The sequence below is a fragment of the Gymnoscopelus microlampas genome, assembly GCF_963454915.1.
Source record: "Gymnoscopelus microlampas genome assembly, chromosome: 6".
NCBI lineage: Eukaryota > Metazoa > Chordata > Actinopteri > Myctophiformes > Myctophidae > Gymnoscopelus > Gymnoscopelus microlampas.
In genome coordinates, this window is record NC_139943.1 from 43,703,272 (window position 1) to 43,721,266 (window position 17,995).

General features: G+C 41.8%; 2 protein-coding genes across 2 annotated transcripts in view; both read right to left on the bottom strand.

The window, feature by feature from the left end:
• Positions 1–15,502, bottom strand: part of myrf (myelin regulatory factor) — a 24,736-nt gene extending 9,234 nt beyond the window's left edge. Inside the window, exons 1-9 of the mRNA XM_084059825.1 lie at positions 15,417–15,502; positions 5,788–5,878; positions 5,263–5,643; positions 4,402–4,463; positions 2,787–3,015; positions 1,846–1,946; positions 1,498–1,612; positions 605–800; positions 1–63 (exon numbers count right to left, since the gene is read on the bottom strand). The exon at positions 1–63 is cut by the window's left edge and continues 14 nt beyond it. Of these exons, the coding sequence (XP_083915951.1) occupies positions 1–63; positions 605–800; positions 1,498–1,612; positions 1,846–1,946; positions 2,787–3,015; positions 4,402–4,463; positions 5,263–5,643; positions 5,788–5,878; positions 15,417–15,462 (1,284 nt within the window). The 5' untranslated portion in view covers positions 15,463–15,502. The remainder of the gene's footprint in view (positions 64–604; positions 801–1,497; positions 1,613–1,845; positions 1,947–2,786; positions 3,016–4,401; positions 4,464–5,262; positions 5,644–5,787; positions 5,879–15,416) is intronic.
• The window catches only part of tmem258 (transmembrane protein 258), a 151,477-nt gene that overhangs the window by 13,986 nt on the left and 119,496 nt on the right, over positions 1–17,995 (bottom strand). The gene's annotated exons all lie outside the window — the stretch shown is intronic.

The window sequence follows — 17,995 nt, forward strand, 5'->3', positions numbered from 1 at the left end:
GGGTCTCTTGCTGCGGTCTGACTGGGATTGTTCCACATTGATGGACTGGTTCATGGCCTCCAACTGGAAGACAAGGTAGACCACAATCACTTTTAGGATGGCTGAGATTAATCAGATTAATTTCTATCAATTACTCACACCATGAAGCCTTGAATTCATGAAGATTGTTTAGTTTTTGTCGGATTCCTGAGCCATGATGTTCCAATATTTGATGAATTGAAGTAAATAGGAGGCCATGGCAAAACTATATTAAAAATAATGTATATAAACTCCTAAACAACTCAGTGTAATCACTGGGAGAAGGAGAACTACTACTACTGTCCAGGTTGTAAGCGAATGTTTTAAATACAGTATTGCTCTTGTTAAGCCTGGCCTCCTATTTACTTCAATTCATCAAACATTGGAATATTGGATGAGGAATGCGACAAAAACAAGGAAATCTCCATGAATTCAAGACTTCATGGGGTGAGTAATTGAAAGAAAAAAGTAATTTTGAGGGTGAACTCACCCTTTAAGGTACTGAGCTGAGGATCATAAAGGCAGACCGAGTACTAGCATTAGTGACAACTGTAGATGTCACTAATACTGCTTCCCTTTGCCTTACCTTGACTCCATTTAGCTTTAGATAGAAGCAGTCAATGGGCTGCAGACCTTCACTGGTCTTGATGTACTTGGGATCTCCCAGCATGCCGATGTACACTGTGACCTGGAAGTGGTTCTTCTTTTGGCAGACAAAGGCGTCGTCAGACAAGGAGAAGTTGAAGCCCTTGTCAGCGTCCACACGGTAGGTGGGCATTGGCCTACAGATCGTCAAGACGGACATAATGATGAGTGGGAAAAGTTTGAATGCTCCTCTAGGCTGTCAGTTATTGGAAAATGAATGCAACTGAGGCAAGATATGGGAAGAATATTAGGCTAATGCAGTTTCAATGCCTAACACCAGGGGGAGTCTCTGACTTAAGAACACCAGTACTAGGACCTTCTGAATACCCCACTGATGGCTGATGGATTTGAGTGCAATAAAAACCTCTGAACCCATAAGTGGGCATGGCGTTGCTTCAAACCGTGGTGACCAACCAGGTGGTGATGGCAATAAACCATTGGGTAGGTTCTATGAGTTCAGGTTTACCCCCTAATCTTAGGTCTCTTTGGCATTGTACAAAGAGGCGTTCGCTAATTTCTCCATACACACACTTGCCCAGTCGCCCCACCAACCCTCTCCCTCTCCTACTCCCCACGTTCTCTTTCCAAACCGAAACCCTCCCCCGCACAGCTCACCTCGGAGGAATTTGTAGACATCTACAATCCCTCCATTCCCTCTCCACTCCCTCCCTCCCTCCCTCTGTAGTTTGCGGAATTATCCGTTTACCCCTCTTTTAGCACTCTCTTGCTATTGCCTCTATGTTGAGGGCTTTCTTCTCTCTGAGCTAAGTTACTGTCAAGACAATACTCATAGATTGAGATCTATTAGACATGCTGAAATACATTTCCACCCACAGTTCTTTGCAGTTGACGTCATACAATGGCGTCCACTTGTTCTGCTGGTGTGGCTGCCACTTAATACACTGGTAGTTTGGGTCCAAGTAGCTGTTGTCTGCGTCCTGCATTAAACCTGAAACGGCATCCAAGAAATTAGTGTATAAGGTGGAGGATAATGTCAGGCCTGTCAGTCACTTCAAAGAAGAATGTTCGCAAAAGTCTGTAACTCGTTCCCGTGAGAGGGCGTAGGTGGGGTACTGTTAATTTGGTGGTATTTCTCCAGAGGTTAAGGGCGGGTGAGAGCAGATAAGAGTGAGACGGAGAGCAGGTGAGGAAAGACGAGGAGAAAGAAAGATGCCTGCCTACCTGGTTCTTGTTTGATGATACCTGTGAGGATTTGGGAATTGAGCGTACTGTTGGGAGACTCTGAGTGCTTCCGCTTCTTGGCCTGGTGACCAGGGATTCCACTGCACAAAGAGAAACACAACGTCAACAGCCGAAAACGTTGGCACATAATGGACCACACACATTCACAGTAGGAGAACAACATGGCTGCAGTTGTTTTCCCATCAAACATATGGATTTGTTTGATGGATTGATATGGAGCAAAGCAAATTTATAGTTTTTCTCAAAGGGTTGATGTTTACCGTATATTATGCGCAATCCTGACTGTTAATTTACTGCGCGTTACGGGCCTCACATGGCCCTCCTTGCTCCCCGCTCTCACATATTTCCCTACCCCAGTCCCTCCCATCCTTCTCCCTCTCTTCTCTCCCCCTTCACTCAATCGCTCCCATTGCGTCTTGTTTCTTTGTCTCTGCATGCAGTTAGGCCTGTGTGAGTTTCCATAGACTTTACTTCTCTCACTCCACCATTTGTCGCACCTGTTCTACTTCATCCCTCCATCCCTCTATCCCATTGGTTCTCAAAGTGGGGTCCGGTGACCCCCAGGGTCCTTGGGGGGATACCAGGGGGTCCCCAGCAAAATTTGTTAATAAAGCGTCACAATAATTTTAACCCCTTTATCCATATTTTATACTTTGGCTATTCAAAAATAGCAGATATACAAGCTCATAGCGCTATGAGCTTGTAGATCTGCTTTTTTTTGACAAATCTTGAAAGTGTGTGCAAATCTTTAAATATATATTTTTTAAAGGCCAACATTTTTAACACAAATCTTTGCTTATGGGGGTCCCTGGCACAACATATTTTCAGGTGGGGGTCCGCGGCCACATACATATCAATTTGGGGGTCCTTGGTACGAAAAAGAACCACTGCTCTATCCCTTCTGTGTGTTTATCACTCACTCCTGTCCCTGAGGATGTTGCAGCAGCTGATGAAGCATCTGTGTTTGCTGCTGCTGCATGTCTCCACTGCTGCCGGGAGCCGGGCCGATGGAGTACTGCGAGATCATGGGCTCCGGCTTGAGGTACATGTCCCGGTGCATGCTGGGATAGTGTCCATGCGGTGGAAGGAGCGGCGGGGGAGTCATGTGACACATGTTCTCAGGTGTCATGGTCCTGAGCATGTGAGGGTCTACAAAAATACAACAATTCAATGTTTTATTATTTCACGCAATTATTATTGATGCTCACAAAGCCGTACACATGATTTGAACTGTTATTTCCTTTTTCCTACTCCCACTAAACACAATGTGTACTTTTTGTTTAGTGCATGTGTCTGCCAAAGTATCAAAATACTGTATATTATCACACCTGGGGCTTCACATGGGTTCCCGTTACATCCAGATGTGTACTCACTATATCCAGTGTGTTTAGCTATTCATTTTGCTTGCAAATATGTCTACTCGCACAAACAAGAAGACATAAGAAGACCTTTCAGCTCTTCTAATCCTACCAATCTATTGCATTTGCATTTCATTATTTTAAGCAGCTTGTTCCCGTTTCCTCCACCCTTGGCTAATGGTGTTTTCTATTGTTTCCGCCTGGAGTAATGCCGATCAGATAAAACAATCCCACACCTTCTTCACTAATGGGCTGCTAGACCAACGCAGGTGTGTGGGAGCAGTACAAGACGTACACACAGTGATTTTGAGGACAGTTCGACTTGTGTCGGAATGTTGAGACAAAGCCAAGCACACTGTGACTCCATTTATCATGCGTTTAAAAACAAGACCTCGATTCTGAGTTCAAAGGAACTGAATTTATTTGATGAAATTCTATTTCCAGGGCAATTATGGAAATGATACAGTAGATTAATAAATAAGTGACAGGTGTAACTCCTCTATACAAATTCTGAGTGTATTATTAATACACATCTACATTTGTTAATGTCTGAATGAAGATTAATAAATGACAGGTAAGTGCTGTACTGAATGTTTGAATGTATCAATTTATTTACACATTAACTCAATTTCTCTTGGTCTCTATGCTCTGTCTATTCAAATGTCCCTTAGTGATGAGTAACAGGTATTGATTTGAGCAGAGAGAGCAGGCTTGGAAGGATGGACAAAGCCATGGGCACACCTACCTGTGCGAAGATCCTCCATGTTTTTGTGTCTCTCCCGCTCAACCCATTCTTTTACTTCTTACTTTGTTTAATCCATATCTCTGCTCCCCTGTGCAACCCATACGGTCAGTATATGAGTTTCCCTGACTCAATGTCTGCCAGGGGTTGCAGTCTACAAGATATAGCCCGCACTAACCATTTCTGTTTGTTGTGTGCTCTCCCTCCTCTCTCTCTCTCTCTCTCTCTCTCTCTCTCTCTCTCTCTCTCTCTCTCTCTCTCTCTCTCCCTCCTGTTCTCTCCCTCTTTCTTCGTTTCTTGGCTCTGTTTTTCTTTCTTTCTCTCACTCCTTCTACCTTCCCCCTCGCTCCTTTTCTTTATTCCTCTCTCTCCTTTTGTCTGTCTGTCTGTCTGTCTGTCTGTCTGTCTGTCTGTCTCTGCTGGTCAGTTACTTACCATTCACTTGCTGGGGAGAGTAGGGCTCTGAACTGGAGTCTGGGGGCGATTCAGGTAGTGTCCTAAGAAAATGGATAATGATAAGATTTTTTTGTTACAGCCTTATCAAATGAAAACAAACGTTCAATTGATAGAATTCTTTGCAATAGCTTCATGCTGAAGTTTGTCAGTGTCCACCTAAGCACACCGATATTTTTTCCTAAGTTCTCTCAATTTTTGTTTTGTATATTTAAAGAAGAATTTTTTTCGGACACGTATAGCTCTTCAAACCAAGATTGTGTGAGTGTGTGTATTTTTGACATGGTGTAATTTGACTCTGTTTCTGATATGAGTCTCCCTTCCATCTTGGTCAGCCAAGACTTTATTTGTCTCGGTGAAGTTTAATCAAAGGCTTGGTTGCATCATGGACCTGCAGTAGGGCGTGTGTTTGGTTTCGATGCACAATGGGAAATAAATTCTGCGTCACCCAAGTGGTTTACCAAATTTCTTAGTAGTAATGATAACAAAACAAAAAAAGAACATTTCAAAGTTGCTTTTATATGATGATGCTGCCTTGAAGGAACATGCTCGGGTTATATGATGAATCACTAACACTTTTACAGCTACTGCAGCAGTGCCTCGCAACTCAGAATTGGGTCATACTGTATATCTTGCCCTCTTGGTCAAGCATCCAAAAAATACAAAAATAAAATGTAAGTGCATTGGTTCCATTTTTACATTGTTTGTTAAATTAAGACTCAGGACTTTGCAGGGTGGGACCACCTGGTGGCTCAATTAAATACATATAAAATAGATTCAGTATATTTTGTATATTTTTATTATAATAATGCTACTATTTTTAAGAGGCTTCTCTCAGCTCACCCTGGAGCGTAATGGCCCCTGTGCTCAGGCTTGATGTGACCCTGTTGTTGCTGTTGTTGTTGTTGTTGCTGTTGCTGTTGCTGTTGTTGTTGTTGTTGTTGTTGTTGTTGTTGTTGTTGTTGTTGTTGTTGCTGTTGCTGTTGCTGTTGTTGTTGCTGCTGCTGCTGCTGCTGCCCCAGGCAGGGGTAGTTATGTCGGAGCAGTCCAAGGGATGGCCCAGGTGGGTAAGGGTTCTGACAGTTCGGGGGCCCGGATGGAGGGACTCCTTGGCGCAGTGGGATGGGGGGACTCACACCACACACCAGCCCCCCGGAGGAGGAAACTCCTGGTTGGGGAGATGAGTAATTCGGTCCTGGACCACTGTGGACCTCTGAGAAGCAGCTGTAAAAAATAAAAAATGCAAGAGAGAGAGAGAGAGAGAGAGAGAGGATTAGCCTTATCAGAGACACAAATTCCTTTGTAACGACATGATCTGATTGGGAGGTTTGGTGCACTGTGATGTGTTGGTTTGGAGTCCCTACTGACATGTCAGTGCTATCGTCCTCTTTGCTGATGTACTCCTCCAGGATACTGGTGTCGATGTTGGTTGGCTCCAGAGAACTGGTAATATCATGACCTGCGATAAAGAAAGGGTCCGGGGGAAACATGGAGGAGAGGTGGAGAGCTCTGGGAGTTAGCAATGGGAACCATATGCCAACCATCCACGTCAATTCCAACAACAGCAAGCCAGTGCCAACACTAACTCACAGTATGTCGTAACTGTTACAGCGGCTTATTTGAGAGAATAAGATTATGTCCATTTTGTTTTGATATATTAGCCATACTTGTGTAATAATCTGTTTGTCTACTCTGAATACTCTGTCATTTTGTACCAATACATTTATTCAAGTAAAGGTACCTTCTGTACTATATGTGCCTGATATGCTTTCAGAATTAAGGTTATAGAAAACAAACTGAGCTCAATCTATGCTCTTGAATTAAACAAGGAGGTTTGACTAACAGTCTGAGTAGGCATTAGTAATCAACTTTACAGTACAACCAAGGACTACTGTTTCCGTGCATCTAATTAGTTACATAGACACTGGAAGCATTCAAGATGACTCTTACTATGAGTCATCTCATAGTAAGATGACTCATACTTAAAAGTAAAAAAAAGTATAATAAAAGTATTCAATCAAATGATAATTATTCAATGAAATAATCTCTCAGTTGTAACTGCTAGCTTGAACTCATCTTCTTCACTTTCAACCCCCTTACTTCAAGATTCAACATTTCATTCATTACATATTATATACAAGTGCATATTTTACAAGTACATTTTTTGGTTTCTCAACATTGTTGAAACAATTGCAAAAATGTATTAAAGAATAACTTGAAGTATATATTAATATGTATCATTAACACAAACATGTGCCCAAATGGAAAAGGTTCTCCTTTACTATAAATGTGCAGTAAAATCTTAAGTGTTCCTGTAATTTAACTCTCAAAGTGTAAACATTTACCCATAGAGTTAAATTAACACTCAGGAGTTTTGCTTTTGGTGTGTAGCATAATTTATTTAACCATTAATCCTCTTCTCTCTCCTCACTGCACCCCGGTGCCATTTTCACCCCTTTGCAGGCAAAGCTCCTCAAATCCCAAACACATGACCCCTGTAATCTCCAAAATTGGTAGCTTGTAGAACTCACTCTTATGCATAATACATAATAGGTATTTTTTTGTTTGTTTGTTGTTGTTTTCTTTTGTTTTGTTTTAATAAAGCATGTACCAATTTACCAGAGACCTTTACATGTACACCTTTGATGATTAAACAATATGGTTGTTCTCTAAACATTCAATTCCATTCAATTGTTGTAATTCCCAAATGGGAGATTTGCCTCTAACCACAAGAGCAAGAGAAGAGATGGGAACAGAGTGAAGGGGGTTGATAGAAGGTCAAGATGAGGTATACAGTGGGTGGGCAGGCAGCCCCTGACACTCTCTCTCTCTCTCTCTCTCTCTCTCTCTCTCTCTCTCTAGATTAAGCAACTACTCAGTTGGGAATGCCAAGAATTTCAGTGTTACCATTGGGGGAAAATGCTATTTTTTGCTCTTTTTGTCTCTCTCCAACTTTGCTCTCTGCTTTAAAATCTCAATTAAGATATCACGCTTATCATTCCTCAGTGTCTACGTTGCTAATGATGTAGTCCCTATCATCACTACCGTTCAGAGAAGGTGTCTCTGTCTGGATATATTGTGCATCCTAGCATCCTTTAGTATTATTGTCTAAGAAGTACATTCAGAGTGTCACATGCATGTGGATGCCACCAGGCTTTAACACTTTTTTCCCGTCAGCTGTAAAAGTATTTAACGAACATCGGTAGATGTCTGTAAGCCTTGTGTTCTTTATTACATTTATTTATCTATTTTAGGTCATTTTTGTTTACACACTGTAGCCTTTACTGTCATTGTTGTCCCTACAGATAGAGGTGAAATGAATCCTCCAAGGGATTAAAAATGTCAATCAATCAATCAATCAATCAATCAATCAATCAATCAATCAATCAATCAATCACTAATAACCACATGAAGAATTGTGGTCTCTGGTATGATGATGATTATTTTCTCTATCAGACACTGGAACAATCTTGTTTGACCATACTGACAGCATCCAAGCCCTCATTTTGATAACATGCTAGCAAAAGCATCAAGCATCAAATAAGATGTAAACCAAGCAACAAAAAATAAATAAAAACACTTCATGCAAAGTTTATTGTATTATTGCACTTTATCATTGCATGTAATACGTTTTCAGTGTGTATATATATATATTTCAGACTTCAACTACTAGCTGTCTTGAGTCACTGGCTTTGGACAGAAACAGTCAGTTAATGTCTTTTAATGCATGCCAGAGCCATGGAAAAAGAGAAGTATAGCTTCTCTTAAATGAGATCCAGATGTGCACCCCACCCAAATGGGCAGTAAATTTAGGTTGGCAGGACTGATAACGAAAAATAGAGAGATGCGGAGAGTGGGGAGGGGAGATGGATGGAGGCCGGAGGGAGAGAGGGATAGAGGGGGAGAGGAAAATAGTCAGCAGTGCGGAACAAAAGAAAATACAATAATATCCGCACAAAATGATTGAGAAACCTAAATAAGTGCTGTAGTACAGGAAGTGAAAACAAGAGAGTACGGTTAACCACTTAAACCCCATACGGTTGAGCGGAGTTCCTCAGGGCTCTATGCTAGTGTATTTTCTGTTTTCTGTTATTGTGAGGAAGGCTTTCGCTGAAAAATCGCAGATCAACGTGTTGTGAGCTTGTTGATCAGCTATTTTCTGCGGAAGCTTTCCCCACAATTCGGATGCTGGGGTTAAGTAGTTAAGAGAATAGATGATGCATATACTCTGTACAGCATAGGTTACTGTGTTGCTGTAATTAAGCTAATTCTGATTTCTGTTTTAGGTAGGTGTATATCTTGTCTTTTTTGCTTGACATGTGGAACTACGGTAATCATCGGTTATCACTTAATTTGTCCTGTTTAACAAATGGCAGGGAATATTATTACATTCTTGACAGCTTTTTTAATGGTTGAAAGAACACTCAATAAAATGACAGCACACCACTCATATCATTATGTAGTAATTAAATTAATCCCTAGCCAATAGGCAGAAACTTAAAGCAACTTTAACCACTAAATACTGTAAATCAGTCAAAGTTGAGTTAGGATGACAGGGGGCTGGGATGTGTAAATATCCCCGTCCTCTATGTTCTGTTGTGTCCAGCTGTGTTCGAAGGGGAACAGTGCGATGATTGTCAGTCTGACTTCGATACAGACTGGCCTTTTGAGAGATTAGGGGGCTGAGAGGGCAGTGTGTGTGTACGTGTGCATGTGTGTGGGTGTGTGTTATTCTACCATTTCAATGCCCGAGTTGTCTACAATGTAATAATCTATGATAAAGACAAACAGAGGAGTGAGTGAGTGAATACCCATTACTGTAATAGATTGACTCCTATAATTCTATCTAATGTGCCTCGTTTGCTTTAATTTCCGTTAGTCTAATATGTGCTTCAGACCTTTGAGCAGGAAATCAATTAAAGCAACTGATTCACACTAATCACAATGACACTTAAACTTGAATGAAATTAGGACATACATGATGTACGTATGCAACCCTCTTAAACAATGTGCTTCTGGGTGACATTGTGTGTGTATGTGTGTGTACTGTATGTGTGTGTGTGCGTGTGTGCGAGTGCGTACGTGTGCACACCCGTGTGCATGTCAGTGTGCGAGTGTGCACTGCCTGTGCGCGTGTGTGTAAAAGAGGTGTTAATAATTAATCACTCGCAGAGTGGTACTCTATGAGACTTAGAGTGATGGGGCAAAGTCCATTTGATTATCAAATGGTATGACCCAGAATGCACTTGATGAATACACATAACACATAAATATACTCCCACCACAACGCACGCACGCACGCACGCACGCACGCACGCACACACGCACACACACACACACACACACACACGCACGCACGCACGCACACACGCACACACACACCTATTCACAAATGTACCCTTAAATGTAAACAGATATTTGCCTATTCTTTGATTTGACAACAAATCAAGTTCCCAAAATATTTGCAGGGAGATTTAAAGTAGAAATCTTTCTGAAATCCCCCATCGTCATTACCAGTATGTTTGCAAGTATTCTTAACAACATTCTCAAATAACCCTATCGTAAATGTACAACTGGTCTTTCACACCTTGACCTCGCACAAAATGACTGAAGATGACTGGAGAATGTATGAATAATGAATAAAGAAAAAAAGAGTAATTGTCATCGATTTAAATATGATAACAATGTTGACTGATGAAAAAAGCACAGTATCTTATAAGATGTTGAAGAAAAAACTTCTCAGCCCCCCTTGTTTGCATGATACAGTAATGATACATAAATGGACATTTGAATGCACTCAATAACAACCACACAGTAACAATAAACTATGACAACTTCAACTCTATCTCCCACTGACAATGAAGCTCTCAAACATAGGAGTTTGATAGATGGAACTGATTGATCGAGCCTGTCATGTTTACGAAAAAACGTGTCCAATTCAAGTCAGGTCAAACAGTGAAAGACCCTCTGAACAAGCAAGGCAAGGAGCACCGCTGTAGCACAACACGCGTAACAGATGAAGAATATTAAAATGAATTCACTTGTCAGGTAAAGACAAACAAATCACATACAAAGAAGCAGAGAGGACAGCGAGGGGATGCGGGAAGGGGGTTGGGGGTGAAGGGTGGGATGGGGTGGGGTCGGTTTGGGGGGCAGAGTACCTGCACGTAGCCAAAGCATGTTGATGTCCTTAAGATGATAGCACCTGTAACGGAAGATGAGAAGAACAGTTCCTTTCTAATGTTTTCACATGTTTCCCTATACTCTGGCTGAAAGGTTTTCTCCCTCAGACCTGAGAGTCGCACTTTGGAAGTTAGAGGGGAGTTGGTGTGTGTGTGTGTGTGTGTGTGTGTGTGTGCGTGCGTGCGTGCGTGCGTGCGTGCGTGCGTGCGTGCGTGCGTGCGTGCGTGCGTGCGTGCGTGCGTGCGTGTGTGTGTGTGTGTGTGTGTGTGTGTGTGTGTGTGTGTGTGTGTGTGTGTGTGTGTGTGTGTGTGTGTGTGTGTGTGTGTGTGTGTGTGTGTGCGCATGCGTGCGTGCATGAATATGTGTAAAGGTATATTGTGTGCGTGAGTGAGAAAGGTTTGCGAGTGCTTTTGTAATGTGGATTATGTCTTCAGTCATGAGACAGGGCTGTACCAGGCTACCACACACAACCCTTGTCGCACACCAGCACTGGCCGCCCCGGCAGACCTGGCTCAGGAGATTAGGGGCAGTGGAGTGACAGGGCAGGGGCTGGGGTATGGAGAGAGGTTTGGACAAAGAAGGGAGAAAAAAAGGCAGGCTGAACGAGCGAGAGAGCAAGTGAACGTTAGTGAGAGATGAAGAAAAAAGGGGGAGACGGCATGTGGAGGAGGAGAGGAGAGGATGAGGAGAGGAGAGGAAGAAAAGAGGAGAGGTGCAGGCTGTCTACCTGTCTAGCTTAGTGATATGTTTTGTAGACCTATACATGCCAAAATCAGCAATGAGTCTACAATGAACAATAAAGAAGACCTCCCCCAGACCCCCACAGCTATTGGATCATTATAACAAAAGAAAGTAACAAGGCTCTGTCCACAATATGCAGGGTGAAGCAAACTGATCTGTATTCATTGCTGTTGTTATTGTGACATGCAAAAGCACCAATGGTTGTCACTGCTGTCCTGTGGCATGCCATACAGGAGACAGAGAGCCAAATCACCCCAAAACACTACAATGTAATGAACCAATTAAGTTGACCGTCATTTCTGCCCTAATGGTGTTACTGACAATGTTATGACGCCAACAACAATTGCAGAGTATGAGTTCATTTGTTTACTAGTTACTTTTAGGGTATTGCAGGCACGTGAGAGGAACTTATATTTTAAAAGGCGAGCCTTCTGCCTCTGACGTCCAGTTAAACCACAAACAATGTTTGTTTGGTCGAGAATTACTCTGCTGTCTGCCAGCACTGATGGGAGTGAGATGATGAAAACACAAAACCAACCGGTGGTGTTTCGTAAAGCCTGGCTGCCCAAAAACAATACCTTCCAATAACAAAAGGCTGCACTGCTACAACTGTTAATCAAATGACTCGACAGCACTACTGATGTGCATCATCAGCCTGGTTTTCCAAGATGGAACAAAGACCTCATAAGAAGTACTAGTAGAGTGCAACTTACTGGGAAGATTCAGTAACACGTGTGATGTGTTGTAAATTCACGAAAGCAATTAGAAAATAATAACGCTCAACCCACTTTCATAGACTTTATACTTTGTGATTGTTTTGATACCGTGAATGAATGAAATGTCCCACTGTGTGACTCAATGCTGTAGAATTCAGCTACGTCCTTGGTAAACATTGATCTATTGGACGTAAAATTAATTCTATGAGTAATCATATTGCCAGTCATTTTGTCTGAGTTCTATGTCAAATGTTAACTTTACCTTATGTCTTGAATTTGTCCTGAGAGTGCATCACATAGTTTATGTTTGGCAGCAATTGTAACTTGACTATAGATGACTAAAAAATAGTTGTTTTTGCTTGGATATCCTTTGAATCTGGATGTCTTGATAAATGTGCGTGCTCGCTTGGCAAGCAAGATGGTTTGTGTGTTCTATATCTCTAAGAGTGCCAGAGAGGGAAAGGTCAAGTTTTCAGGGGTTTGCTGTGTTTCTCTCAACAGAGGCGTCTCACGTTGCCCCCCCCCCCACACACGCGCGCGCACACACACACACGCACGCACGCACGCGCGCGCACGCGCACACACACACACACACACACACACACACACACACACACACACACACACACACACACACACACACACACACACACACACACACACACACACACACCACCACCACCACCACCACCATGGGTCTGCACTATCTCTCCTCCTCACCCTGTCTGCTCACTGTCATTCTAATGGAGTCAGAGAGAGCGAGAGAGAGAGAGAGAGAGAGAGGGAGAGAGAGAGAGAGAGAGAGAGAGAGAGAGAGAGAGAGAGAGAGAGAGAGAGAGAGAGAGAGAGAGAGAGAAAGACAGAGAGAGAGACAGACAGAGAGAGAGAGAGTTAGGAGAAAGACCAGAGTAAAAACACCAGTCTCACCTCTTTGTGTTTTAAAGGCTGATGAGGTTATGCCAGGAATGCACAGTGTGCATTAGGTTGAACGTACACATATTTCACTAATCGTATTAAACCACAGTTAACATGGTTGGTGACGTGTGTAAATAATATATGATACTCAGTGTGTGTGTGTGTGTGTGTGTGTGTGTGTGTGTGTGTGTGTGTGTGTGTGTGTGTGTGTGTGTGTGTGTGTGTGTGTGTGTTGGTTTGTGTGCGTGCTTGAGTGTATGTTCTCCACGTAAAATGCCAAATCACCATTGCCACTAGCACTAATTATGTCATATTTAAATTCAAGGAATGCATTACAGCGGCTGCTCCACAAACCTCAATTCTGTGTGGAGGACTTTATTCATTACCTAAGCAAATGAGTGATCTGTGACATGTAGACGGGCTGATATCACTGGATTGGAAAGACAATAGCTGTGGACTTCAAAAGTTAAAGATAATCTGGAAATTGAAATTGAGGGTAGGCTCAACAATTCACCAAAAGCATGCTCCCCCAAACCTCAAAAAGTTGAATTTGTAAATTAATGATGTGGTCTCTACAGGCGCCTGTTCTACTCCAGTTGACTTCCAAACATAGGGGCTGAAATTAAGCCAATAGTAAGAACATCTCTCCCTCACTCCCAAACCAAGAATGTAAACATTCTAAATTCCTGTCAGAGTGGCGAGGAACCTTTGACAGTCACAGATTGCTGTGTATATTCAAGTCAACAGTCTGTGTATACTATAATAAAGTGTTAAGTCTCCCTAGAGATAACTTATTACACATAAGCCACCAAATGTGTTTTCATGTGCACTTGACATTGCCTGAACACTTGACATAAATTTTCTCAAAAAAGAGAAACTACTAAATAATGAGATGTGAAGGGTCTAAATCACAGAGAGTTCACGACAAAGCCCTGAAACATGTGATAAATGTGAGCAATACATTCCTAGATGCCAGATGTCTAGAATGACACAAGCTATAATGAATATGAATTCAGTGACCTCCATTCATATCCAAAAGCTTTATATTTGGAAATCAATGCATGACAACATCTGTGTTTTACTAAACACAATTTTAGATCAAACGGAGTGTTATTTTCTCTTACGCACATTGTGCCTCTGCTATACCCTCACAAAACACGCCATTTATCTTGACTTGCTTGCATTCCTACACCCTGCCCCCTTGCCTCCCTCCTCCAACTGGTTTTCACTCAGGATTCCCCATTACTCCATCCTCCAACCTCTGCTTGCCATCACCATCACTTTTGCTCCCTGCACTCGTCAACCTCCCTGCCTCCTCGTATTTTAACTTTTAAACAGTACATGGATGGGTAAAAAAAAAGAAAAGAAAGAAAAAACTGACTCTGACAACTTAGACAGCATTATTTATGCATGAAATAAAAATGTTTTATCTAGAAGCCATGGGACCTCATAAAAATCACCATCCACAATTAAATTAACCCAAGCTCTGACATGCTTACTTTTACAACTAGGCTATACCACCTGTCCTGGTGATGATAGCCTATAACAGGCCTTCAGGCAACATAATGCAACAATTTAAAAGGATAGTAGCCGTGACACATATGGCAAAAGCTGACTGTATGCAGAATGTGTAGCCTATATTTCAATTTGTTTGTTAATCAAAAACACTTCATCCTTTGTAAGTAACCTAATAGCAGCCAAACACAGTGAAAGAGAGGGGAAATAGCAGCAGGTAGCCTACTGCCAGTCATAAAATCATAATGCCACACTACGGTCGTCTGTCACGACCGTCATGGATGAACTTCAACCTGGTGTTTGCACTTTCTCCATTTACAACCCATACATCTACTTTAAAGTTAGAATTTCAAATATAAAGTAATTAACCCATGGCCACAGATGTTACATTTATGTACGGTTCCTCAGAAGTGCCCGTATCTTCCGTATTGTTCAATACAAAGCATTTTAATCTGATTGGTAGCCATTTTTTCATAGAGTTATAATGTGTCAGAGTGCAATACACCTTACAACCGATAGGGTCACGTAGTTGAAAGAGTAGGCAAAAATACGGATAAAATGGCCACCAATCGGATTAAAATGCTTTTTATTGAACAATACGGAAGATACGGGTACTTCCAAGGACCCGTACATAATTGTAACATCCGTGGCCATGGGGTAAGCTCTTTATATTTGAAATCTGAACGTTTATGTAGATGTATAGCCATAAATGGAAGAAATGCAAACACCAGGTTGAAGTTCATCCATGACTGTCATGATATGACAGTCATGTATCAGGGCTAGAAATCATAAAATGTTTGCATTGCTATAGCGTTCAAACCAATTAGCCTATTCTATAATAAACAATACTACAAAAAATACTCATATTCCGTTTTAATTAGCCATCATTAGTCTACTATGTTGAAACTAAATGAGACTTGTTCTTACCTTCAAAAAACCTCTGTAGCGCTTCAGATTCATCTACCACGTCCATCCTAGCGGGTCCTGCTTAAAAACTCCATGAACGATCTCCCCTTGTCCGAACGAAATCAATTCGGATCGGGGAAACTCTCACATATACATTTCGAAATCCGATCACTCCTTTTTTTTAAAAATACGTTATAAATAAAGATTTTTTTTATCTTACATACATCCACTTCTCGGAATAAAGTGTTGATCCTCCTTTCAGCGACTTGGAAAATTAGGATATCGGCTTCAAGACACGTTGACAAATGACCAATAAACGCCTCAGTAACAGTAACACTACCTTGAAATAAACATGAAGCAATCTATCTGTTTTTTATGTCAACGAGTAACGAATAAATCCAAGGTTGTCTTCAAGAATTATCCTTCAGTCACGCAGTGAACTCTTAATCCCGACCCGATTTTAAATGATCGACAATGTCCTTTTTGAACACACCCAAAAAAATGTGTGTTCAAAAATACGTTTATATTATGTCCGTAAAAAGTTGCCTAAAAAGTTGACAACCGAGTGTGAGATTAGATTGTGCTCCTCCTCAGCCTGTCCCTCCCAGACTGTGTGACCAAGAGGAGAGGAGGAGAGGAGCAGACAGGACAGGTGTGCTGTGATCTCAACCAGAGGGATGTGCAGCCTTCTCTTTGTCCACTACAGTGGTCAGTGGTGGAAAAAGTACTCACATTTTTTACTCAAGTAAAAGTATCAATACTGCGATGTAGAAATACTCTGACTGTTACAAGTAAAAGTTTGGAATTCAAAATTTACTTGAGTAAAAGATGCTATATTAACACATTATGCATGGGGACCCCTGGAACCCCCTCCAGGACCCCTGGTGGTCACTGGACCCCACTTTGAGAACCACACGTCCACTGAAACATTCACTACATCTTTGTTTGTTTTGTAGTAAACATGTCAGTGAATCTGACTGAACAGTCATGTGAAACCATGTGTGTGGTCAAGTTGCTGTGTGTGGTCAAGGTGTAGTTTTCACAGGGACGTTTTGACCTGATTGAGTGGAATTAAATTACAATACAATACAAGTATTTTTTTCCAATCCTAGACCAAACTTAAAATTGAAGTGAATGGAGATTTCAAGGGGGAACAAATTACAATATCTTGAATGCAATTTACCAGAAATTATGGTATTATGGACACAAAATCCTATTTGTGGAAGAAGATGCACAGAAAATGTACTATACTATTTTGTATACCACACATGACAAGCAATTAAAGCATAATTTTAGTCATATATATAATATATTTTAAATGAAAATAACCCCCACTGAATTTGAAGGGAAAGAGAGTGAACCATTGCTGGTATAAACATTATAATGTCATCTTGTGCTCAATTGATGCTAAATTCCCCTTAGATCACATACTACATGCATGGTGTTTCGCAGATATGCAGTTTTGTGCAGTATGTACACATTGAAAAGGCTTTTGTGTGGCCTGTTTCAATTCTCTCAGATTTCAACACACTACTGTAATAATAACAGCGTTTTGTGCCCAAGCTTCCCTGGGGGGAGGATTTAAGGGAATGATCCATTTCTCTCTCCCTTATCAGCTGTAACCCCCCTACACCCCCCACCCCCCCAGCTCTCTTATAACAATGCCACTGTGTGCAGCCCCCACAGCATTGGCCCCCACAGCCCCAGCGCCCCCCCCACTGAATGTGAGATGCTGTTTTGTTGTGTTGACCCCCACAGCTGGACCATCTCTCTCTCTCTCTCTGTCCACCCTCACCCACCCACACACACACACACACACACACACACACACACACACACACACACACACACACACACACACACACACACACACACACACACACACACACACACACACACACACACACACACACACACTACACTTTTTTCCAGCATTCGACCCAAACAACGCCTCCGTTATATTTCAGCCACACTATGCAGATTGTTTCAGAGGACAAGTGAGAAAGAGATAGATGCTGTGAGGGACAATGAAACAGCTGGCTATGTTAATGCAGTTCATTTTGGTGTTTTAGTATGTTATATAAACCTGCATTGTGTTATGTGTAACTTTCTGAAGAGAGAGAGGGGCAGGGGTGGGGTTTGATGGCCTTGCGATTTTTTAATGCATTGAGATTTAATTTTACGTTTACTATAATTCCCTAGATTAACTTTACACTCCACGGAACGGGATTCCCCTGATGGCTAACCCTATGTCAGGGGTTCTCAACCTTTTCAGGGCGCGACCCCCCAAAATAATCACATTTGAACTGGGGACCCCACCCCCCCCACCCTGACAAGCACTTGGAATGTAGGAGTTGAGGCATTCAATTTAGTTTGACCTGGTTCCACAGAGAAATATTGTGGAAAATAGCAGATCTACAAGCTCACAATGCCTCGCAACACAAGGCGTTGTGAGATTATTTGACAATTTGGCCAATGTTTGACCAGTTCTTATAGTGTAGTTTGTTGATTACCTTTGATGCAGTAGTGGTCTTATTTCTTTTCTTTCTTTTTTAGGTATTGAAAAGGTCTTAAAATACCTTAAATTGTCACTTCACTGT